Source organism: Nansenia antarctica (assembly GCF_963989245.1).
Source record: "Nansenia antarctica genome assembly, chromosome: 4".
Lineage (NCBI taxonomy): Eukaryota > Metazoa > Chordata > Actinopteri > Argentiniformes > Microstomatidae > Nansenia > Nansenia antarctica.
In genome coordinates this window covers 20651771-20678675 of record NC_137689.1, presented here as the reverse complement: position 1 = coordinate 20678675, position 26905 = coordinate 20651771, and the positions used below count along the sequence as shown (strand labels likewise).

At 41.4% G+C, this 26905-nt stretch overlaps 1 protein-coding gene and 1 pseudogene across 2 annotated transcripts; both read right to left on the bottom strand.

Moving 5' to 3' along the window:
* Window positions 1-851: 851 nt before the first annotated feature.
* Window positions 852-2968, bottom strand: LOC308155862 (polyadenylate-binding protein 1A-like; annotated as a pseudogene). The gene is made up of 4 exons: window positions 2117-2968; window positions 1458-1998; window positions 1147-1353; window positions 852-1060 (listed from the first exon to the last, which is right to left on the bottom strand). The product of its transcript is annotated as a polyadenylate-binding protein 1A-like (transcript).
* A 3150-nt stretch (window positions 2969-6118) lies between these two features.
* Window positions 6119-8238, bottom strand: LOC308156675 (kelch repeat and BTB domain-containing protein 4-like; the record flags this gene model as incomplete). Its single annotated transcript, XM_080530076.1, has 4 exons — window positions 6119-7000; window positions 7141-7247; window positions 7398-7539; window positions 7780-8238. 4 exons carry the CDS (start codon window positions 8236-8238, stop codon window positions 6119-6121), a joined length of 1590 nt encoding a protein of 529 aa, XP_080386202.1.
* Window positions 8239-26905: the final 18667 nt, after the last annotated feature.

The following is a 26905-nucleotide window of genomic DNA, read 5'->3' as shown; positions in this document are numbered from 1 at the left end:
ATTTGTAAATCTTTAAACATTAAATAAATATTAAAAATCTTGTAAACTCAGCTTAAGCAGAGAATGTGACTCGCTGATCTTTATGACATGTACAGTTGATAAGTAGAAGCTGGCCTTTGTGATACATTCCCCATTGGCTTCACAAAAAATAAGAAACTTAGGCATTGTAAGTAAGGCATTGATATACAATTCCACTGCAAATCCGGATCTGCTACTTCTTGGAGAGTGGGTGGTGATGTATGTAGGTGTAGATTAGAGCCTCTCAGAAACATAAAGAACCTAATACTCCTCCATGCACCAGTGCCACAGCTATCATCACTCCATATTATGTTCTGTAGAGAAATGTTATGGTTTGGCCCAGATCTATAAGCACAGAGATGTTTTGGCCTCTGAAGACAGTTTGAGAATTGATCACAGCCAGCGGTATTTCATTCAAATGACTTTCCAAGATATACAATGCAAAATGCATAACTATCAAGTCTTTGTACAGTACAACACTGTTGATATTCTGATCACTGACACAGTAAAAGGCATTCAGGCATAGCAAAATAGACATTTTGTTCATTTGGTAATGAACTAATTTATTAATAATATTTTGAAAATGTAAAGTTGTTCAATGTTAGAAAAGGTTTTTCAATGTCGTAGGAGGAGTAGGTTTTAATGTCTGGATCTCCATCCCTCGTCACGAGTCTATCTACCCTTCTCTTCTGTCTATCTACTCTTCTTTTCTCTGTCTATCTACTCTTCTTTTCTCTGTCTATCTACTCTTCTTTTCTCTGTCTATCTACCCTTCTTTTCTGTCTATCTACTCTTCTTTTCTCTGTCTATCCCTCGTCTTAATCGCTTTGAACTCAAGCTGAGAGGGGGTCAGAGTTCTGTGCAGCCTCCTTAGCCCAGTGTGCCTGCAGTGCAGCGACCGCTTCATCCACCTTGGAGCTCAGGGAGTCTGGAGCCTCCAGCATGTGGAGAAGTTCAGAGTTGTCCATCTCCAGCACCATCCCTGTGAGCTTGGCAGCTAGACTGGGGTGTGTTTTCTGGATAAGTTGGAAGAGATGCTCACCTGGAGGGATGGAGAATCAAACAATCAGTAACAGTTATTATACAGGATAGCTAACGGGGATCTAAAGATCTAACAAGTAGACTCACCCAGCAGCTGTTTCTGCTCCTCAGGAGGAGTGGCAGCCAGCATGGAGGCAGTCAGCACAGCAGGCTGCTGCTGCATGGGGACCTGTGTCTGGGGAGCCATGTGCTGCTGTGGGTAGTCACCAGCTGCATGCTTGTTCTGGGGCACAGTGCGCATCCTGGCTGTAGCTGCATTTGCACTGGCAGGACGCTGTCTCAAAGCCTGAGTGGCTGTGTGCGTAAGAATCAAAAGTATATTCATTGTAAATGTTCTGATATTGGTCTAAGTCACACATCTACTGTATGTGCAGGGTTGCTTCAATAAATATACTGACCGATTTGCTGAGAGGTAATCATACAGGGATCCTGGGACGGTGTGGGGTTCATAGAACTGAAAGTCTGAGGCATGATGTAGGGCATGTTCTGGAAGTATTGAGGTTGCACACTCTGGGTGGCCCAGCCAGGAGCAAGTCTCAGCTGAGCCAGCTGGTTGGGGAGGTAGTAGGCAGCACAGGTCTGGGCCTGTGGAATGGGAGCCATGACGTATCCAGATGGTGGAGCAGGCTGGTAGGGGTTGTTGACAAGGTTGGGCATGGCGCAGACACTGTACTGGTTTGTGATAAACGCCTGGTGCTGTGCTTGGCGATCCTCCCTGCGCTGAGCCAGGGTCACATACAGCGGCTTGGTGGCCACAATGCGGCCGTTCATCTCAGTCACAGCCTTGGTGGCGTCCTCAGGGGAGGAGAAGCACACAAAGCCAAAGCCCTTGCTGCGTTGACCTTCCATCATCACCTTTGCACTGGTGATCGTTCCAAAGAAGGAGAACGCTTTGTGCAGACGCTCATCATCCAGGTTCTTCACGTACAGATTGACACCCTGGTAGAGAGAAACTCTGTTTAGTGAAATGTTTTTCATACCTCAAATACATCAACAATAATTATGTATAAGTAATATCAACTTCTGTGTTAGTAACAGAGAACTGGAAGCCACAAACCTGGTATCTGGTCATACGCTCATGCTTCATGTGTTCAAACTGGCGCTTCAGCAGAGTCTGGCGCTCTCCTCTCTTCTGGGCACGGCCCACATAGACCTTTCTCCCGTTGATCTTCATACCATTCATGTCGTCAACGGCCTTCTGGGCATCCTCATGACTTTTGAAGCTAACAAAGCCGAAACCCCGGGACTGACCATTGTCATCAGTCATGACCCGGACACTCAGGGTTGGTCCACATATTTCAAACTTTTCCTTCAGTTTTTGGTCATCCATATCCTTTCCAAAGTTTTTGATGTACACATTGGTGAACTCTCTGGCCCTGGCTCCATGTTCAGCCTCTCGTTCTTTTCTAGATTTGAAGTGTCCAATAAACACTAATTTTTCATTGAACAGCATGCCATTCAGCCTTTTAATGGCTCTCTCAGCAGCCTCCTGGCACTCAAACTGCACATAGCCATGGCCTTTAGATTGGCCATTCTCATCACAAACAACCTTACAGGAAAGGACCTTTCCAAAGGTAGAAAACGTGTCGTAGAGGACCTGGCTGTCAATAGATTCCTCCAAGTTCTTGATGAAAACATTTCCTACCCCACTCTTCCTCAGTGAAGGGTCAGGCTGAAACCACATGATGCGCATAGGTCTTCTTTTGAGGTCATCGAAGTTCATGGTGTCCAGGGCAAGCTCTGCGTCAGCGTGCTGTTGAAAGTTGACATAGGCATACCCAAGGGATCATTGGGTGATCTTGTCCCTGCACACTATGATGGAGATAATTGCACCAGCAGAGCTGAATTTCTCATGCAACATTGTCTCAGTGGTATCCTGGTGGAGATCTCCAACATACAAGGAGGCCATATCCATATTTAGTTGAAGAGAAGTTGAGAAGAAATCTAATATTTTAGCTTTGGATATTCTTGATAGTAATAACGTGTGTGGTCTATGCAGAGGATTGCAGGTAAATGAAATTAATGTCATTTAGAACTGGTTCCAGAACCCCAGTTGTGTGGTCCTTGTTTGTTACATCATCACATTGTCAACTGTGACATGTATCCATTAAACTCCTTGATGTTCTATTTAAGTTTCTAAATGACAATGTATACAACCATTCTAACTAGTCATGTAGCCAGCAGTGTAAATTATGTTGTATAGATTAGATTAGATTCAACTTTATTGTCATAGCAGAGTACAAGTACTATACAACAAAAGGCAGTTTAGCATCCAACCAAAAGTGCAAATAGTGATATAAGAACATGATATAAATAAAACAATAATGATAGTGATAGGTAACTATATAATATACAGTATGTGCAGAGACGGTATTGTAAACATCATTTTAGTTTAGAGGTATATACAGTTATGAGCTACTATGTGATCACATTAATCAGGGATGTGCAGCCAGCATAGTATTGTCATTGTCATTGTCATAGCCATGCGTGTGCAGCACAAAGTGAAGCAAAAAGCTACACAAAATGAAGATTCTAGGGAAGGGATTCACCAGAGACTCTAATACAGACTACTCTGTGTGTGTGTGTGTGTGTGTATGTGTGTCCCTCCCTCCTCAGGTGCTCTCACACACACACACACACACATATGCATTATGTACACACAAACACATAGAACATGCAGACCATACTCCGTCACATTTACACAATGCTATATGATATTGAAAAATGTTCAATAAATGCATGTGGAATATCTCCCGAATTATTTATTCAATCAACACAGGTTACACAAACACTCACACACACAAACAGGAGTTACACAAACGCACACGGTAACAGGATATTGTGTTCTTTTATTGTTAATCGTTTATCACATTGTTCGCTGTGACAAATTTAGCCCTTATTAAAGTTGTTTTAATTTTTTTCTGTACATGTCATATGACAGTATGCCAGGTGTGATAAAAGTCTATCTCCCTCTGTAACTGGTTAAATAAACACACACACTCACACACATCCTTGATGTTCTATTAACATTTCTATATAAGAATGTATAGAACTATTCTAGACATTGTTACCTCAAGGACTGTAGCCAGCAGTGTAAATTATGTTGTACAGAGTTTGGGTTTTTCACCTATGTAGGGGTTCAGGAAACCTTCAGTAGGAGATTTATTTGGTGCACTCTGAACCACATACACTATGGAGTGAATAGATATTCGTAGGAAAAAAGTATTTTCCACGTATATACAGTACTCAAAAGCACTGTTTTCATCAAAGACCCTAAAGAAGCAATGTTAGTGTTTTGATCTATAAGCAGAATGTTGTTTTGGTCTCTAAAGAACAAGCGGTTTTCAACCAAAATAATTTTCCAAAATGCACAGCTATACACCGTTGATTGACATCCAACCTACCCTTTTACAGACATAGCAGCGTCAATACATAGCAGCGACATAGCAGCGTCAACATTTTCTAATGGATGATATTTTTAAATATCTTTTTTATTTTGCAATATTATTTTATTAGATACTCATAATCAAAAGCATATTCATGATAAATGTTTTGTTGATGGTCTCGGCATTGAAGGTCTGAGGCCTAGGATCCAATGAACGCCTGGTTTTGGCCATGTTCTGGAAGTGCTCAGGTCTCACCCAGGGGGTGAGGTAGAAGGCAGCACAGGTCTGGTTCCACAGGTGCCTGTGGAATGCAGAATGTTGGACCAGGCTGGTAGGGGTTGATGACTGGGTTGGGCACGGTGTGGAAGCTGGCCGTCCTCTGCATGTACTGGTTCGTGATAAGTTCCTCGCGCTGTGCTTGGCAATTCTCCTTGTGTAGGGCCAGGGCCACATGCACAGGCTTGGTGGCAATGATGCGGCCGTTCACCTCAGTCACAGCTAATGAAACAATGTAAAAGGTAACCAGACCATACATATACACTGGTGTACTGTATCTATATGGGATAGACTCTGTATTTATGACTATATTACTTTTTATTAAACTTTTTTTTTAAAAAGCTGTCTTAAAAGAAATTGAGAAGCAGTTCAAGTGAGAAAGCAAGGCAAAGAAGCATACACCAAAGTGGACATGTTTTTCTCTTTACTAAAAGAGATTAAGAAGGGGCGCTTAGGTGGCGTAGCGGGTTAAGCGTCGACCATGTAACCGCAGGGTCCCCGGTTTGATTCCGGCCGGGGACATATCCTGCATGTCATCCCTCCTCTCTCTCTCACCCATTCTTCCTGTCAAAACGTCACTTTATCTGTCAATAAAAATGAAAAAATATGAGTGGGACTGCCCCACTCATTAATGTGCACTGTCCTGACTAAATAAAGATCTATCTATCTATCTCAGAAACGCATTCACCTGTGCCCTTGATGTCCTGCCAACAAGCTTTTTAAAAAACATATTTAGCTGCATGGCAGGCGAAGTAATACAAATAATTAACACCTCCCTTTCATCAGGAATCTTCCCTGAAGCCCTGAAAACTGCAGTTATTAAGCCACTACTAAAAAAGAACGGCCTAGACCCATTTGTACTAAACAACTACAGACCCATATCAAACCTTCCCTGTACAGGAAAAATTATTGAAATGGTTGCCCACGAACAACTTAGCAATTATTTGACCCTAAATGATCTCTTTGATGACTTTCAATCAGGCTTTCGCCCCCTACATAGCACTGAAACGGCCCTTATTAAGGTCCTTAATGACATTCGCGTAAACACAGACTCCGGAAAAATCTCCATTTTGATACTAGTAGATCTTAGTGCTGCCTTTGACACTATAATTGATACATTTAATGTACCGGTACATGAACAGCAAGAAAATACAATTTTAGGAATTAGTCATAGAAAGTTATAAAGTTACAAAAAATCCCCACTGGTCCTGTGTATGAACACAAACAGGATTTTACATTAATCTTTAGACACAATAAGCTACAACACCTTTATGCTATGTGCTAATCACAATATTGTTTTTCTTATGTAGATGACTGTCAATGACTGTCACGACAATGATAACTAAAATTATATCTGTTTGGGAAAATATGGAAATCAGCAACAATGAGTGAAATGTTCAGGCCAATATGAACTGCCAGTTTGTGAGGGGAATTTTTATCCCCCTGATGACAGTGACGACAGAGGTGACAGGGTTGAACTTTAGCGTGTTAGCATCGCCCTTTTTGCACTCGTCCCTGAAGACGTATATGCAGCCATTGCAGCTGGCCACCTTCCAGAGAGAGGGCACACAGCTCCACACCTCAGGGAAGCGCAGGCGCGTGAAGCTTTCCAGCAGAGGGTTGTAGCACACTAGGTTGTCCCCCTCAGCCACTACAAAGATCAGGTCCATGTGGGCCGTAGCGTGCATGCAGCCAGCAAACGGCAGCATGTAGGGCTTAATCTGGCACTTCTGAGTGGCTGTGTCAAAGCACTGGATGAGGCGGGAGGGTTTGATGAAGAAGTCCATGTCATGTTCCTCCCCTCCCAGCAGGTAGATTGTCCCTCCCAGGTTAACCCCTGCCGCCCCAGACACAGCCGTGTCCAGTTGGCTGGTCACTGTCCACATGTTGTCCTTGACAGTGTAGTATGTGACAGCGTTGGACAGTGTGTCCGGCAGGGTTGTTTTATAACAGTGTTTGCCCCCTAAGGAGTAGATGGTATCCTGGTTGGACACTGACACCATGGTGTGATGAAGGGGTGTGAGGAAGGGGACTCTGGGCAGCGGGGCACAGCGCTCCCAGTCCATGGTATGCATGTTGCACTTCCACATGCGACGGTGGTGATGGCCACCAACCACGTACAGGTCCCCTCCATGCTTACAGGCTGCAGTGATCTGATGACACAAGCTGTTCTGGCCACTCACACTGATGGCATCATCCTCATCGCAGTGGAGTGACACAGCCAGTGAGTGTGTCTCTTCCTTCCCTATCAGGTAGATGTGGACATTTTCACCAATTTCCTATTGGCCCAGGGGAGAGGATTTAGAGACAAAAGAAAATAATCACTAAATGGAAATACTACTGAACATCTCTTTAATCTATGGTACCACAAAGGAAGAAGGCCAGCTGTGTGTTTACTAAAAAAACATATAGAATTTACCTTTAGGCTCTCCTGAAGAACACTAGCGAATTCCTCTCTCTCCACCCTGTTGTGATTTATCCAGGACTGAATGGACACGGTTGGGTTCTGAGAGGTCGGGACGCCATCTGCAACAAGCAAAGTAAATACTTCTGAACACATCACAGCATGACTCTGCTGGATCACAAGTATTAAGACAAGCAGTCGACATATAGAACACACTGTTGGTATGCATGCAGCTGAGGTGGGAGGAGAAGCCTATTGGATGAATCACAAACCTTTTAAAATGTCCAAGAGCAGGCAGAGGGGCAGGTTGAGGAATTCTTCAGTCTGATGCAGCTGAACCAGATGGATTTTAGCACAATGCTTAGCAACAGTGTAAAGCTCCTGGTCACTGTGTCTGTCTGCCAGCCACATCACCTGGAGAGGGAGGAAAGAGTGATCAACTGAATAACTGAACACCACAAGCTGTGCTGATGAATGTATACCACAACAAGACGGCAGACAGGTGATAGGGTAACACACTTTGACAGATTTCACATCTAGGTTAATTATGTTAATTACATGAAAAGGCATAGAGCATAATGGTAAACTCATTCATTCAAATGCAATGATTTGTTGTATGACACGATGTGTAAACTATCGCTACCAGCCAATCACCTGCAGGCAATTCTTGACCTCCACTGTGCGTGAGAGGAAGCGTGAGCATTCCTCAAACAGGGCAGTTAAGTGGTACATGTCTGACATTTCATACGTGTCCTGGAGGTCTTCCACCCTCAGTTTGATGGTTCCATGATAAATGTAGTCGACTAGCAACTGGAAGACTGATGCACTGACATCCTTGAGTACAATGCAGCGGTTGTGTGCCTCCTTCAGATTGGAGGTGAACATAGAGCGGAAGACGCTGCTCTGGGCTGAGAGCACCAGGCGATGCAGGTTGAACTCCTTGCCATCCACTGTGATGTTGACATCAGCAAACAGTCTGTCCTCTAGGCAAAGGTCCATGATGCTCTTCACCACCCGGCTGGAGTGGGAGCGATCGGTAAAGGTATATCCCATGAAGTAGTTCTCATCTCCCACTGAGCCCCCCACACTGAGCCCATCCTCACTGGACTCCATCTCATCTGTAGGTTAGCGATCTGAGGATAATGCATGAACACAACAGACAGAGATTAGATGTTATTGAAACATTGAGGGTTTACGGAAGAAAAAAAGGCAAGCAGCAGAACTTTCCAGAATGTAGGATCATTCAGAATGATGCAAGCAGCTAACGTGTTAAGGTCTTTGCACACACCAATGCGTGCGTTTTCGCATGCATATTTTTAAATCCGTCATCCGAAAAAAACGCATTGGTGTGCAAGGGCCTTTAGTAAGATAAACATGTCTCTAGCTAGCTAATAATAGAGTTGTTTTGAAATGTATACGTGGTCACAGTGGGTGGCCATCGCCAGAATGATGACAGCTAGCCTATCACTGTAACAGGCCAAACAGTTGCATGCAGAAAACAAAAGCACATTATGAAATTCATGAAGTCATTGTGTTGAAGTTAGCTAGCAATGTAATAATGAGCTCTCTGTCTCTGCTCTGAGCCCTACAGGCTACGGTAACAGGACGCTAGACGGAGAGCATCCTCGTCTGTTCAGCTCTGGGCAGAGAAGTATTCACTTTGCCCTGTATCGAAATAAACACGACCCCGTCAAGACAGTGTAATAAAATCCTTCTTTCACCGACTACACCGGGTGGTTCTCCCCTTCGACGGGCATCAAACAAAGTATGAATTCATGGCTTATTAGTTTATATTATATATATATATTATTAGTTTGCTCCTTTTACTCTATAAATATATACATATATATATACTCTTTTTACTTTTACTCACTTTATTCACACTAAACGCGAGGTCCAACCGTCGAGTTGCGGGGAAGCTCACCTTCTGTTGTTGAATTTAACGGCAGCTTGCATCCTTATATGGAGTTAATCTTGAGCCAAATTAAATCAAAACATTTATGCTTGCATCCTGCTGTGCGCGTGACCAGGAGACAACTGAAAGGTTGCCGGAGAGACTGCGTTCTGCATCGTGATTGGTCCAAACGACACGTCTGCTGTCACATCTTCGATAATCCTCTTTAGACACACTGACAATTGAATTGCCTGCACCCGAGTGACACCTAGTGGTTGCATACATACACTTTCTCTACCTGGCTGAGAATGGGTTTTTCAAGATCCCTAAATAGATCCCTAAATATAAAGAGGATACACTCTTACAGGGTCGGAGTGGGACTCATTTTCAGCTCTGGAGTTTCATGCCTCAGACCGGCCCACTTTAGTTCACAACCGATTACAGTATATTAAAATCATGTAATTACAACCTTGGTATTTTAGTCTGTAATAGCGGACTCACTGTTCTCTACAGTCTTCTCTACATTTACAGGATGCTATGTCATGGGTTTGCTTCATTGTTCCCATACTGGTACAACAGCTCACCTGTGCCTTCTACTGTGATAGCAGCAATCCTTTGCTGGACACCACTAGGGTGACCAGGTCCCAACAAACCAAATGTGGGACAAGGAGTATGTTTGTGTGGGACAATGTGGGACACCCTCTCAACAGGCCCGGACCGAACTTTAGGTGCCCCTAGTAGCATCCGCTTCCCCTGGCCGAGTTGAGAGCTATGTCTATCCAATTTTTAAAAATATACTATATATGCATTTCCATTCTGTTTCCTATTCTGTTTGGTTTATTCAGTAGTAGGGATGCACGATATTATCGGCAGCGATATTTATCGGCCCGATATTGAGGAATTAATGTTTATCGGTATCGGTATTTATTATAAAATTTAGCCGATAATATGAAGCCGGAAATATTTCTGCTTCCGGTTTCCGGTTTCCGCGCTCTGCTTCCGGTTTCCGCGCTCAGGCACGCAGTTTGTTTTGACGAGACGCGAGCGAAACATGCCTTCCCCGGTGTGGACATTCTTCACAATTTCTAAGGCAGATATTGCGTTTGCAATTTGCAATACATGTTCAACAAAAGTTCGGAGAGGAGGGCAAAGGTCTACGAGTTACAACACAACGAATCTAATAAGTCACCTGAAGAATCACCATTGCAAGCACGCTGTATGGAAGGAATATCAAGCACTCGTTGTAGCAGAACACGTTAGCCTAGCCGCGAAAAAAAAGCCATTGTGGATTTCATGAACTTACATGTAATGAATATACATGTAAACATACAGTATACTGTCTAAAGCTATGGTTAACATATACATGTAAACATGCAGTATACTGTCTAAAGCTATGGTTAACATGTACATGACATGTAAACATACAGTATACTGTCTAAAGCTATGGTTAACATGTACATGACATGTAAACATACAGTATACTGTCTAAAGCTATGGTTAACATGTACATGTAAACATACAGTATACTGTCTAAAGCTATGGTTAACATGTACATGACATGTAAACATACAGTATACTGTCTAAAGCTATGGTTAACATATACATGTAAACATACAGTATACTGTCTAAAGCTATGGTTAACATGTACATGACATGTAAACATACAGTATACTGTCTAAAGCTATGGTTAACATGTACATGTAAACATACAGTATACTGTCTAAAGCTATGGTTAACATATACATGTAAACATACAGTATACTGTCTAAAGCTACGGTTAACATAAGATCTTTATGAACTTTGGCTAAAAAAAGCATTGTGCACTGTCTATAACAGATTCTGTTTGTTAGAGGAAATAATAAATGAACATTTGAAGACTCAGAAGTGTTCTCTTTGTTGTGTTAACAATAGTGATGTAAGTTAGATTTGGTGAGATCACTATGGAATATTAAATCATCAATCTTTGCTCACTACATAGCCTTTCTTACCTTCAGGTGTGCATGAACTACAGGTTATCAACTGTGAAATTATATCTGAATGGTCTTTATTGTCATTGATATAGTACAGGTACCAAACAATGACATTTGGGAGGGGGGGCTCCCCTGGTGCTAGGAAAGAAATAAATAAATAATAATAATAATATCGGTATCGGTATCGGTTATCGGCCACGAGAAGCGGGTAAATATCGGTATCGGTATCGTTTGGAAAAAATGCATATCGTGCATCCCTATTCAGTAGCATCCAATAATTCTTAGTTCACAAAGTCCGACATGTTACTGAGCTTGGGTTTCAGCTGCACAGCCTCCTGAAACACATCAATGGGATCCGACCATTGGCCACCCTAGTGTAGCCCCCCCTAGCAAGGGCGCCGCTAGGGGGGGGTAAGTTAGGACGATTCTAAGCGCCCAGCACTGACAGGGGCCCATGATAATCTTTTTTAAAAATACATTATATTACATAAGGACGTTAACTCATTGACTGCCAAAGACGCCATTTGAAAAACCAGATACTTTTCTGTTTTGGTAGTCTGTCCAATGTCACACTTGCCCTTCTCCACCGGCACTAGTTTTGGATCTAGCTTGCTGTTCATTATTTTGATGATAAATTGTAGATAGCTAGCTATAACATCTTCATGAGTCATCTACGTCTGTCGAATACTACACAGCAGAGTTTGACGCTTGAGTTTTTACAACGCGCAACTGCCAGAAAAACATACCGGCATATACAGTAAATCGATATTGTCGAACCCTATATATATATATATATACACACACACATACATAACCATACAGGCTTAAATACTGATTAACAGTTCATCACTGTAACCCCCCTCCCCCCCTACGCAAAACGTGTCCACCGCGTGTACTGATAATGGCCATGTCAGGACAGCCCACCTGGGGGTCAGGGTTCAAGGGGGGTTGAATAGCTGTAGAATGTAGATTGGTTTCACGGCTACATTATTGTCATAGTGCAGCATTTGGAATATATTTTATACATAACTAGCTAGATTTGATAGCTTGGTAGCTTACAATCAATTATAGCGCGTTTTCCGAATGCGGACGATTGACCCTTAGCTAAGCTAGCATCTAATTGGAAAGAGTCCGAATTGTCCAACTACCGAATAAGTCCACTTGACGAACCGTTTTACCTATAACATACATAACTAGTTATGTTTAATGACCTATATGTAATATATGACCTATATTTAATGACCGTATACCAGCCGTCAATGACGAAAGCTCTAATGAATAGCAACTAAGCTAACGAAATGCTAACGCTAACACAGCTAGTTCAATGACAGTGCACACACCGTTTAAAGCAAGATTAATTCAATAACATAATTGCAGCACGTGAGATATTAACACATTAATATGTCCATTGATAAGATATGAAAATGTCTTCCATACATTGTGGAAGGCTTTCCGCGGTAAGGTGAGCAGATGTCTCAGATGCAATCTGGTGTCTGGGCGGTCTGGGCGGTAAGCAGCGAACAGCTTGATGGTCGGAGAGAAAAGAAAGACTTGACGTCTATGACCTGGAGTGTCTAGGACCGGAGGGCGGGAAGGAGTCACGTGAGAGGAAACAGGACCCGTGCAATTTGCCCTTCTGAAAAAAACACGCAATTAAACTCTGTTATCATTGAAAATGTGAGAGAGTTCAACAGTTTACAACAACATTTAAGTTTTGCCCATATACATGCACCTTAATTTATGGATACCTATATTACCGGTATATCTTGTATTTTTATTAACTGCTGTGCAACACATTGACTCTGAATATTTATCTGAAAATAGCAGCTATGGAGTCCATAAGGAGCCTATCATTTACTGTGTCTTTTAGCTCAACTTCATAATTTGATTTTTTTTTCTTTTTTTTCAGTAAACTGTTTCGGAACTACTTGACTGTGCTACTTAATGAGTCAATTGCGTAGTCAGTGGCAGGTGTGAGAGATGAGTAAGTGGTGGCTTGCCTCAGGCATGAATCTAACCACCACAAATCAAACAACCAACCGAACTGATCTTGAACCAGTTTATTAAGACGCCACCAGATCATCGCTCATCAAAGACACAGTAAATAGGCTGATTATGGACTCTATAGATGCTATTTTCAGATAACTAAATTAAGAGACAATGTGTTGCACAGCAACAGTTAACAAAATACAAGATAGAATAGGTAGCCTATCCATAAATTAATGTAGCCGACTTCAAATTATAATTCTATGTATTAAACAAAGTCACAAAAGAAACAAACTGGAGTTTGAGCAAAATTGAGCCTTATTATTTACCCCTCTATGCTAGACTAGAGGAACGTTACCGCGAGAGAGACGATGACGTCACAGGCGAAGCCAAAGTCAGGTCAGGGTCTCAAAAGAGAAAAGTAAAAGTAAAGAACGAGGAGAGTGACAGAAAAGGGCGACAGCTAGTCACAAAGTAAAAAAAAAAAAAAGAAGAAAGATATTCATTCACAGACCTTCTTTTGGGGCCCATAACATGTAGGCTATCTAGACAACAGGGGTTTAGTGATCTAATCACTGCGTGGATGATCTAGTTAGCTCGCTATAGCTAATTAACATTAACTTCAAGTAAAGTTAACTTACCGTGCACTGTCAGTATAATTTCAGTTAAATGTATGAGATGAGGGCCATTTTGGTCCAACATTTTGGTTATTAGAGCTCAGTGAATTTGTATCCAGCAGCTATGCACTCTTGCTATAGCTAGCTAGCTAACTAGTATAATGTTACATGCTAATGACGTCATGCACAGATGCAGCTTCAGGATCAGGACTCCTTCCCTCAACCCACCTCCCAGTTGAAGGAGAAGGAGGTGAGCAGTAGGAGTTTGGGGTTAACATTAAGATTTTGAATATTTTAATGTATGCTGCATTACCATGCAAGCATTGAATACAACTTTAGCTAATATTCATATTTAGTTAATAGTTCTTCCAGTAATTGCAATAACATTGACCACTGGCATCTTAATAATATTGTTAGCTAGCTAGATAACATTTAAGTTAGCTAATCTGGTGTAATGTATGTATTACTATGTTAATACTATTATAGGACATATTATGAATGATGTACCTATGGATACTCCATGCCAGGGCCCTCTTCAAGCCAGGCAGCCAGAGAGGAGAGCAGAGGTAAAGAGGCAGAAGAAGAAGGGCAAGAAGTAACAAAGGACAATGACAGCAGCACAGCAAGTTGGCTTTATCACTAGATTTCAAGGATCTTATTAAAGATTTTGCTACTAAGAAGGCCCAGCGTTTAGCTTTGATTTGATCTCTTTACTCCTATCTTGAATCGTTGTGCATTACTCTAGATATAGTTTTTAGCTCTCCAGGTATACTATTCCACAGTACTGCCGCAGTGTAAAAATGACATTTCTCCCATTTCACTATTCAATTTCGCTGGCACCATGTCTGTGTTGCTCCCTCTTGTATAAGACACGTTTGTCTTTGTGTGAAACAAGCAATGCTGAGTCAGTAAATATCTCTCTGCTGTAATTCTTCATTGATCTAATCCTGACAGTATTATGGCGAACTGATCTTTACAAGATCTACATTTACTTAGACACCACCCCATTAAAATTATATTTTTTACTTTTTGTGTGATTTATACTTTTATAATTGGGTTCAAATCTTCATTTAATTATACTTTAGTCCTTGTGTTGTTCAAGTCTTAATTTAATAAGTTAAAGAATGTTGAGATTTCTTTGCTGAATTGTTGATTCCTGTATTAACTGTAATTTTAAATTACATTTACAAAAGATGTCCATCATTGGATTTCTTGCAGTGCATCAATAGTTCATCAACTTCAACTGGGTTTAGGTTGATGGGTGGTTTAGGTGGGGGGGGGCCCAAAATGATATTCTGTCATGGGGCCCAGAATCTCTAGCGGCGCCCCTGCCCCCTAGTGTAGCCCCCCCTCGGCCCCTTTTATCCTCTACAGCAGGGGTCGAACACGGCCCACCCCCACACTTGGACCGGCCCTTTGAACAACGTGTAATTTCTAACTGCAATTGCGGCATTGCACCGACGTGGTGGCGGGGGCGCTGTTTCGCAAATAATTGGAAATAAATTTCCACCATAAATGGATGCAGAAAGAGCACAAATTGCATCTAAATTCACCAGAATGCAAGAAATTAAGTGTTTGATGCTCGTTTAAGGACCCCCAGACAGCCCTGCTTCATGGGTCCCCCCGTGTATGATGAGGGTCCTCCCTCAAGTATCAGACTGTAAAACTGATTATATTTCATTGACATATCACTATAGGTATAAATTCCATCCAAATTCAACTGTTTAGACTTTGTTTGCATCCACCAGTGCTCTCCTACGCGCAATTGCTTTGCGCAACCGCCTCCATTCCACTCCGTTCCATATTATTTTATGTTAGAGACCAACCCAGGCCCCCCATCACAGAAAGGAAAAATGATGTGGCCCTCACAGAAAAAAGTTTGGGGACCCCTGCTGTAGACCATGACATTCTAATAGATAGACTAAAAACCTGGGGAGGACTTTCGGGCACTGCCCTAAACTGGTTTAGATCCTACCTACAGGACAGAAGCTACTATGTCTCCATTGGCAACTTTGTATCTGACCAAATTAAAATGACATGTGGGGTTCCCCAAGGGTCAATCCTTGGCCCCCTTCTATTCAATCTCTACATGCTTCCATTGGGACACATCATAAAAAAGAACAAAATTGCCTACCACAACTATGCGGATGACACTCAAATCTACATAGCCCTCTCACCGAACGACTATAGTCCCATTGACAATCTCTGTAATTGCATTGAGCAAATAAACGCCTGGATGACACAAAACTTCCTCCAACTAAACAAGGACAAAACAGAGATAATTGTATTCGGTGCACCTGACAAAAGATCGAAAGTCAGTGCAAAACTTGATTCTCTCTCTCTTCACACTAAAAAACAGGTCAGAAATCTTGGTGTAATTCTAGACTCCGATCTAAACTTCAACAGCCACATAAACTCGATAACTAAATCAGCCTACTATCACCTGAAAAACATAACAAGAATGAGAGGTTTCATGTCCAAGCAAGACCTTGAAAAACCTCATCCATGCATTTAGTATGCGAGTAGACTTGATTATTGTAATGGTCTACTAACAGGCCTATCTAAAGGAGCTGTTCGTAAATTGCAGCTCATCCAAAACGCCACTGCTAGGGTCCTAACAAAAACAACGAAATTTGAACACATTACACCAATCCTGAGATCCCTGCACTGGCTACCAGTCTCTCAGAGAATTGAATTCAAAATCCTCCTAATTACATACAAATCACAAAATGGTCTTGGACCAAAATACATATATACCTATATTCCAAAATACATATATACCTATATTCCCGCAAGGTCCCTAAGGTCAGCTGAGACAAATCAGCTAATAATTCCAAGAGTAAAAACAAAACACGGTGCAGCAGCTTTCAGTCACGCTGCTGCATGCTCCTGGAACAAACTCCCTGAAGAAATCAAACAGGCCCAAACCCTTAAAATATTTAAATCTAAGCTAAAAACCTTCATGTTTTGCACCAGTTATGATTAAACACAAACACTTCTATCAATGTATTTTTTCCATTAACTATTGTCTTTTTTAAATGTTTTATCTATTTACTTCTTATATTTGCTTTTATTCATTGTAATTTTTATTTTCCTATGCCCCTCTTGCTGTATTTTTAAATAATGCATGTAAAGCACTTTGAATTGCCCCTGTTGTATGAAATGTGCTATACAAATAAACTTGCCTTGCCTTGCCTTGCCTTGCATTGAACGTGGTGAAGAACGACCTGATAGCGCGTGTGGATGAGCTGGCCTGTGAGAAGGAGGTGCTCCAGGGAGAGCTGGACGCTGTGAACCAGGCCAAGACCCGCCTGGAGGAGAAGAACAAGGAGCTGGAGGAGGAGCTCAAGAAGTGAGTCTGAATTAGAGAATGATTGTAAGAAGAAGTAGACTGATTCATCCAGCGCTTATCGGTGAGGTGTTTGAACAGAGCGGTTCCTGAGCTGCCCGTTCAGATGTCCTGCTGTGTGTGTGTGTGTGTGTGTGTGTGCACCTGTTTTGATGTAATTATTTACTCCAAGCTGTGGACTTTAGGGTGACTCTAAAGGTGTGTTTTCTTTTAGGATGCGGGCTGAGCTGGAGGAGGCCAAACAGAGGCCCAAGAATGAGGACGATGACGTGAGTGTGTGTGTGTGTGTGTGTGTGTGTGTGTGTGTGTGTGCGTGCGCATGTGTGTGTGTGTGTGTGTGTGTGTGTTGTACGTTTATCTCTATGTGACTAATGTGTTATAGTGTATGTGTATGTGTGTGTGTATGTGAGTAATGTGTTAAAGTGTGTGCGCGTTTATGTGCGTGTGTCTAAGGGCCATGCTGACCTCTAGTGTGTGTGTGTGTGTGTGTGTGTGTGTGGGTGTGTGTGTGTGTGTGTGTTACAGAGTGACGTGCCCACGGCCCAGAGGAAGCGGTTCACCAGGGTGGAGATGGCCCGGGTCCTGATGGAGAGGAACCAGTACAAGGAGAGACTGATGGAGCTAGAGGAGGCCGTACGATGGACAGAGATGATACGGTGAGGAGGGGGAGGGGGAGGAGGAGGGAGAGAGGGGGTAGGGGAGGGGGAGAGGAGGAGGGGGAAGCAGGGTTCCCACGGGTCCTTGAAATCCCTGAACGTTTGTGAATTTGAGAAAAAGAAATCAAGGTCTTAAAAGTTTTTGAAAATAGACATGGGTCATTGAAAGTGCTTGAATTCCCCCCCCTCTCTCTCTCTCTCTCTCAAAAAAATAAATACAAATGTTTTACTTGTCAACTAGTTCTGTCTCAAACTATGCTGTGTTGGGTCCTTGAATTTGAGGGAATTGAGTCTTGAAAGTCCTTGAAAGTCCTTGAAAGGTGCTTGAAAGGTGCTTGAAAGGTGCTTGAATTTGATGTTTCAGAAGGTGTGGAAACCCTGAGGAAGGGGAGGGGGGGGGGGGGGTAGGGGAGGAGGGTAGGGGACAGGTTTCCTATAAAAGGATATTTATCCAAATAGAATTGTTGATTGTTTCATCACTGTTGTTATTTTCCTTCCCTCAGAGCATCGAGGGAGAACCCAAACCTCAACGAGAAGAAGAAGTCCAGTATCTGGCAGTTGTAAGACACCCTTACTCCTCCTTCACTCCTTTATTACCATCCCTCCATTCCTACTCCTCCTTACCTCCTTACCTTACCTTCTACAACACCTCTCTTTTCTCACAATCAGTCTACTTCTTCTTACAATCATTCTCTAATTCTCTTTTCTACACTCATTCCTTTCTATTCCTCTCCACATGTATTACCTATGATGTGCCTTCTATGAGATGATTTGATGATTCTTGAATTTTGAGTCTTATTTTTTTTGTTTTCCTTCTCTTTTTCATTTCCTATCTTTTTTTTTTTTTTTTTTGGTTTGTTTTTCTCTTCTGCAGGATGTAGGTGAAACTTTGACATGCTAACGGTTTCTAACTGGCTCATGGTGTGATCTTGAAAGTAAAACACATAACTGGTGGAACGGATCAGGGAATGGCTTTTAGGTTCAATCTGATCTGCTCTGTGATTTCGTCATTATGTTCTAATTAGTCTAAAGTCTAAGCGAGTTCAAAACACCAAATCATTTCAAATCCTTGAAATCTCCCAAGGGATACCTGTGTCTGCAGTGTACTGTTGAACAAACTGTTCGCACACCTAAAACACCTGAATATCCTCCTGAAACACCTGAATATCCTACTGAAACACCTGAATATCCTGCTGAAATGCCATTTGACCTTGCTCTTAGAACCTTAGACATTCTAAGGTTCAAACCAGACATTCTAAGATTTAAACCAGACATTCTAATGTTCAAACCAGACATTCTAAGATTTAAACCAGACATTCTAAGGTTTAAACCAGACATTCTAAGATTTAAACCAGACATTCTAAGGTTTAAACCAGAGATTCTAAGGTTCAAACCAGACATTCTAAGATTCAAACCAGACATTCTAAGGTTTAAACCAGACATTCTAAGGTTTAAACCAGACATTCTAAGATTTAAACCAGACATTCTAAGGTTCAAACCAGACATTCTAAGATTCAAACCAGACATTCTAAGGTTTAAACCAGACATTCTAAGGTTTAAACCAGACATTCTAAGATTTAAACCAGACATTCTAAGATTCAAACCAGACATTCTAAGATTTAAACCAGACATTCTAATGTTCAAACCAGACATTCTAAGGTTTAAACCAGACATTCTAAGATTCAAACCAGACATTCTAAGGTTTAAACCAGACATTCTAAGGTTTAAACCAGACATTCTAAGGTTTAAACCAGACATTCTAAGATTTAAACCAGACATTCTAAGGTTTAAACCAGACATTCTACGATTTAAACCAGACATTCTAAGGTTTAAACCAGACATTCTAAGGTTTAAACCAGACATTCTAAGGTTTAAACCAGACATTCTAAGATTTAAACCAGACATTCTAAGGTTTAAACCAGACATTCTAAGATTTAAACCAGACATTCTAAGGTTTAAACCAGACATTCTAAGATTCAAACCAGACATTCTAAGGTTTAAACCAGACATTCTAAGATTTAAACCAGACATTCTAAGGTTTAAACCAGACATTCTAAGGTTTAAACCAGACATTCTAAGATTCAAACCAGACATTCTAAGGTTTAAACCAGACATTCTAAGATTCAAACCAGACATTCTAAGGTTCAAACCAGACATTCTAAGGTTTACACCAGACATTCTAAGATTTAAACCAGACATTCTAAGGTTTAAACCAGACATTCTAAGATTTAAACCAGACATTCTAAGATTCAAACCAGACATTCTAAGGTTTAAACCAGACATTCTAAGATTCAAACCAGACATTCTAAGGTTCAAACCAGACATTCTAAGGTTCAAACCAGACATTCTAAGGTTTAAACCAGACATTCTAAGATTTAAACCAGACATTCTAAGATTCAAACCAGACATTCTAAGATTTAAACCAGACATTCTAAGATTCAAACCAGACATTCTAAGATTTAAACCAGACATTCTAATGTTCAAACCAGACATTCTAAGGTTTAAACCAGACATTCTAAGATTTAAACCAGACATTCTAAGGTTTAAACCAGACATTCTAAGATTCAAACCAGACATTCTAAGGTTCAAACCAGACATTCTAAGGTTTAAACCAGACATTCTAAGATTCAAACCAGACATTCTAAGGTTTAAACCAGACATTCTAAGATTCAAACCAGACATTCTAAGGTTCAAACCAGACATTCTAAGGTTTAAAACAGACATTCGAAGATTTAAACCAGACATTCTAAGGTTTAAACCAGACATTCTAAGATTCAAACCAGACATTCTAAGATTCAAACCAGACATTCTAAGATTCAAACCAGAGATTCTAAGGTTCAAACCAGACATTCTAAGATTCAAACCAGACATTCTAAGGTTTAAACCAGACATTCTAAGGTTTAAACCAGACATTCTAAGGTTCAAACCAGACATTCTAATGTTCAAACCAGACATTCTAAGGTTCAAACCAGACATTCTAAGGTTCAAACCAGACATTCTAAGGTTTAAACCAGACATTCTAAGGTTTAAACCAGACATTCTAAGATTCAAACCAGACATTCTAAGGTTTAAACCAGACATTCTAAGGTTTAAACCAGACATTCTAAGATTTAAACCAGACATTCTAAGGTTTAAACCAGACATTCTAAGATTTAAACCAGACATTCTAAGGTTTAAACCAGACATTCTAAGATTTAAACCAGACATTCTAAGGTTTAAACCAGACATTCTAAGGTTTAAACCAGACATTCTAAGGTTTAAACCAGATATTCTAAGATTTAAACCAGACATTCTAAGGTTTAAACCAGACATTCTAAGATTCAAACCAGACATTCTAAGGTTTAAACCAGACATTCTAAGATTTAAACCAGACATTCTAAGGTTTAAACCAGACATTCTAAGGTTTAAACCAGACATTCTAAGATTCAAACCAGACATTCTAAGGTTTAAACCAGACATTCTAAGATTCAAACCAGACATTCTAAGGTTCAAACCAGACATTCTAAGGTTCAAACCAGACATTCTAAGGTTTAAACCAGACATTCTAAGATTTAAACCAGACATTCTAAGATTCAAACCAGACATTCTAAGATTTAAACCAGACATTCTAAGATTCAAACCAGACATTCTAAGATTTAAACCAGACATTCTAATGTTCAAACCAGACATTCTAAGGTTCAAACCAGACATTCTAAGGTTTAAACCAGACATTCTAAGGTTTAAACCAGACATTCTAAGGTTTAAACCAGACATTCTAAGATTTAAACCAGACATTCTAAGGTTTAAACCAGACATTCTAAGGTTCAAACCAGACATTCTAAGGTTTAAACCAGACATTCTAAGATTCAAACCAGACATTCTAAGGTTCAAACCAGACATTCTAAGGTTTAAACCAGACATTCTAAGATTTAAACCAGACATTCTAAGGTTCAAACCAGACATTCTAAGATTCAAACCAGACATTCTAAGGTTTAAACCAGACATTCTAAGGTTTAAACCAGACATTCTAAGGTTCAAACCAGACATTCTAATGTCCAAACCAGACATTCTAAGGTTTAAACCAGACATTCTAAGATTCAAACCAGACATTCTAAGGTTCAAACCAGACATTCTAAGGTTTAAACCAGACATTCTAAGATTTAAACCAGACATTCTAAGGTTCAAACCAGACATTCTAAGATTCAAACCAGACATTCTAAGGTTTAAACCAGACATTCTAAGGTTTAAACCAGACATTCTAAGGTTCAAACCAGACATTCTAATGTTCAAACCAGACATTCTAAGGTTCAAACCAGACATTCTAAGGTTTAAACCAGACATTCTAAGATTTAAACCAGACATTCTAAGGTTTAAACCAGACATTCTAAGATTTAAACCAGACATTCTAAGGTTTAAACCAGACATTCTAAGGTTTAAACCAGACATTCTAAGATTTAAACCAGACATTCTAAGGTTTAAACCAGACATTCTAAGATTTAAACAAGACATTCTAAGGTTTAAACCAGACATTCTAAGATTCAAACCAGACATTCTAAGGTTTAAACCAGACATTCTAAGATTTAAACCAGACATTCTATGGTTTAACCCAGACATTCTAAGGTTTAAACCAGACATTCTAAGATTTAAACCAGACATTCTACGGTTTAAACCAGACATTCTAAGGTTCAAACCAGACATTCTAAGGTTCAAACCAGACATTCTAAGGTTTAAAACAGACATTCTAAGATTTAAACCAGACATTCTAAGGTTTAAACCAGACATTCTAAGATTCAAACCAGACATTCTAAGATTCAAACCAGACATTCTAAGATTCAAACCAGACATTCTAAGATTCAAACCAGACATTCTAAGATTCAAACCAGACATTCTAAGGTTCAAACCAGACATTCTAAGGTTCAAACCAGACATTCTAAGATTCACACCAGACATTCTAAGGTTTAAACCAGACATTCTAAGGTTTAAACCAGACATTCTAAGGTTTAAACCAGACATTCTAAGGTTTAAACCAGACATTCTAAGATTTAAACCAGACATTCTAAGGTTTAAACCAGACATTCTAAGATTTAAACCAGACATTCTAAGGTTCAAGGTTTAAACCAGACATTCTAAGATTCAAACCAGACATTCTAAGGTTTAAACCAGACATTCTAAGATTTAAACCAGACATTCTAAGGTTTAACCCAGACATTCTAAGGTTTAAACCAGACATTCTAAGATTTAAACCAGACATTCTAAGGTTTAAACCAGACATTCTAAGGTTCAAACCAGACATTCTAAGATTTAAACCAGACAATCTAAGATTCAAACCAGACATTCTAAGGTTTAAACCAGACATTCTAAGATTCAAACCAGACATTCTAAGGTTTAAACCAGACATTCTAAGATTCAAACCAGACATTCTAAGGTTCAAACCAGACATTCTAAGGTTTAAAACAGACATTCTAAGATTTAAACCAGACATTCTAAGGTTTAAACCAGACATTCTAAGATTCAAACCAGACATTCTAAGATTCAAACCAGACATTCTAAGATTCAAACCAGACATTCTAAGGTTCAAACCAGACATTCTAAGGTTCAAACCAGACATTCTAAGATTCAAACCAGACATTCTAAGGTTTAAACCAGACATTCTAAGGTTTAAACCAGACATTCTAAGGTTCAAACCAGACATTCTAAGGTTTAAACCAGACATTCTAAGGTTTAAACCAGACATTTTAAGATTTAAACCAGACATTCTAAGGTTTAAACCAGACATTCTAAGGTTTAAACCAGACATTCTAAGGTTTAAACCAGACATTCTAAGGTTTAAACCAGACATTCTAAGATTCAAACCAGACATTCTAAGATTCAAACCAGACATTCTAAGATTTAGACCAGACATTCTAATGTTCAAACCAGACATTCTAAGGTTTAAACCAGACATTCTAAGATTAAAACCAGACATTCTAAGGTTTAAACCAGACATTCTAAGATTTAAACCAGACATTCTAAGATTCAAACCAGACATTCTAAGATTTAAACCAGACATTCTAAGATTTAAACCAGACATTCTAATGTTCAAACCAGACATTCTAAGGTTCAAACCAGACATTCTAAGGTTTAAACCAGACATTCTAAGGTTTAAACCAGACATTCTAAGATTTAAACCAGACATTCTAAGGTTCAAACCAGACATTCTAAGGTTTAAACCAGACATTCTAAGATTCAAACCAGACATTCTAAGGTTCAAACCAGACATTCTAAGGTTTAAACCAGACAATCTAAGATTTAAACCAGACATTCTAAGGTTTAAACCAGACATTCTAAGGTTTAAACCAGACATTCTAAGATTTAAACCAGACATTCTAAGGTTCAAACCAGACATTCTAATGTTCAAACCAGACATTCTAAGGTTCAAACCAGACATTCTAAGGTTTAAACCAGACATTCTAAGGTTTAAACCAGACATTCTAAGGTTTAAACCAGACATTCTAAGATTTAAACCAGACATTCTAAGGTTTAAACCAGACATTCTAAGATTTAAACCAGACATTCTAAGGTTTAAACCAGACATTCTAAGGTTTAAACCAGACATTCTAAGATTTAAACCAGACATTCTAAGGTTTAAAGCAGACATTCTAAGGTTTAAACCAGACATTCTAAGATTTAAACCAGACATTCTAAGGTTTAAACCAGACATTCTAAGATTTAAACCAGACATTCTAAGGTTTAAACCAGACATTCTAAGATTCAAACCAGACATTCTAAGGTTTAAACCAGACATTCTAAGATTTAAACCAGACATTCTAAGGTTTAAACCAGACATTCTAAGGTTTAAACCAGACATTCTAAGATTCAAACCAGACATTCTAAGTGTAACCAGGGAGTAGCTAAAGGACTGTAGAATTTTAGGAAGGGCTGGTTATCTAACTAACTCTGAGCTAAATCGGCAGTGTAGGAGGATAGAGGCAGGGGGCGCCAGCAACCCTTTAGACTAGCATTACTAGCATTAGCATTAGCATTAGCATTAGCATTAGCTAACAGACAACTAAACACACAGCAATGTATCGAATATGAACAAACACATTTATTTATACAAATTATATATACATCCCAATATACTCCCTCCCCGCCGGCCACACACACACTCACTCACTCACTCACACACAGTACCTGGCCTGAAAAGGCTTAGAGTCCCGGACTGAAATGAGCGCGTTGAGGCCTGGTTGGAGCTCGCATGTGACTCGAGGAAGGCAGCAGACAAGGGGGGGGGAGTGACGTTGCAATTTGAAGGGAAAGGGGCGTCTTCGTAGCAAACGACGAGGTGTGGATGGCTCAGGTCCGGTGGTCCACGGTCAGCTCCGGTGGTGTCAGCGGTCGGTCGCAATCCACCTCGGAGGCGACGGCTCTGTCCGGCTTGGGTCTCGCTATGCGCCAACGTTAGCAGCCGGCGGCTAGCAAGGCTGGCTAACGGTGACACAGCTAAACTGGGCTAGCGCTGTTAACTCACTAAAAACTCCGAACTCTTCTTCACGTCGTCTGTCAGCTTGAAGGCCTCGAAGATCCTCTTGAAGAAGATGAAGTTGGGGTCGAAGATCTCTGGTTCCTCTGTGATGTACTCTATCTCCACCTCGGGCTCCTTCTCCTTCTCCTTCTCATGTCACTCTAACGCACAGACCACTTCCGTAGCTATATATACCAACCGGACATACATCAAGTCACGTACGCCAATCAAAACCACGCCCACTAATCTGGCGCTTGCACAACACTGAACAAATCCAAGACAGAACTTATACAATTACAATAACAATACATACACCTTCATGAAAACGTACATGAATAGTATGGAAAATAATTAAGGAAATAACAGGGGCAAAAATAGGGCTGATTTGGGGAAACTAACTGGCTCTAAATTGTGGGCCTTCATAACAGCCGCCCCATGAAACCCTCGGTTTCATTTAACTATGGAAGGCACACTGGCTAGGCTGCTCTAGCAGCGTGAGGTATGAGGTGATAGTGTCCTTTGTAATTTGAGGGAGCTCAATCAGGCGTGCCACAGGTCGGGTGTACGTGCGACCACCAACGTCCACGATGGCCGTCCGCACCCTTCCATCCGGACCCGGCAGGACCTTGGTCACTCTGCCTGTCTGCCAGGCGGCGCGTGGAAGGGACTGGTCGATCACCAGTACCACGGCACCTTCGGACAAGTTGTCTCTCTCCCTCGTCCACTTCTGCCTGACTTGCAGGGTCGGCAGGTAGTGCAGTATGAACTGCCTCCAAAACTGGTCCGCGAGCACCTGGCTGTGCCTCCACCATCTTCTTCCGGTGAGCTCTGCAGGGTCGTAGACTACCTGAGGCAGTGCAGAGTCTCGCCGCCCCATCAGCAAGAAGTTGGGCGTAATGGGATCCAGATCTGCTACATCACTGGAGGTATAGCCTAGGGGCCGGGAGTTCAAGATGCCCTCAATCTCTGCTAGTACAGTCTCGAGCACCTCATCGGTAGGCACCTTCTGTCCGAGAATGGTACGTAGGACGTTCTTTACTGAGCGAATCTCCCGCTCCCAGGCTCCCCCGAAGTGTGGAGCATTTGGGGGGTTGAACTCAAACTTCACTTGCTGGGAGGCGAGTCTGTCACGGGCCTCCTCAGTCATCGCAGCGTAGCTCGCCCTCAGCTCGGCCTCACCACCGACGAAGTTGGTGCCTCTGTCCGACCGGAGGGTCTTAGGGGTCCCTCGCCTGGAGGTGAACCTCTTGAAGGACATGAGGAAGCTGTCGCTTGTGAGCTGGTGCAGAACTTCAAGGTGCATTGCTCTCGTCGTCAGGCACGTGTAGATGATGCCCCACCGCTTTTCGGAGGCTCGCCGGTTTCGGACTAGGAGTGGCCCGAAACAGTCGACCCCAGTAGAGTGGAACGGAGCCTGTCTCAGTCGCAGCCGGTCCTCGGGCAGATCGGACATCATGGGCTGCGGCGGCGTGGCTCGCCACCTCTGGCAGTCCGAGCAGGACCTTTGATATCTCCGTACCGCCTCCCGTCCATGGAGTATCCAGAATCTCCGTCGTACCTCCGCGAAGACACGCTCTCCACCCGCGTGCTGCACTTTGTCATCATGGTGCTTGATGACCAATCTGGTGACCTGATGCTTAGTGGGAAGCACGATGGGATGCTTCGTGTCTAGGTCTAGATCTTGAGCGCGGCGCAGTCTGCCACCCACGCGAATGAGAACACCGTCGAGCTCTGGAGCTAAGCCGCGGAGTCTACTGTCCGAGGGGATCGGCTTCCCTTTCTCGAGACACTCCAGCTCTCGGGAGAAGGCATCCTGTTGGGCACT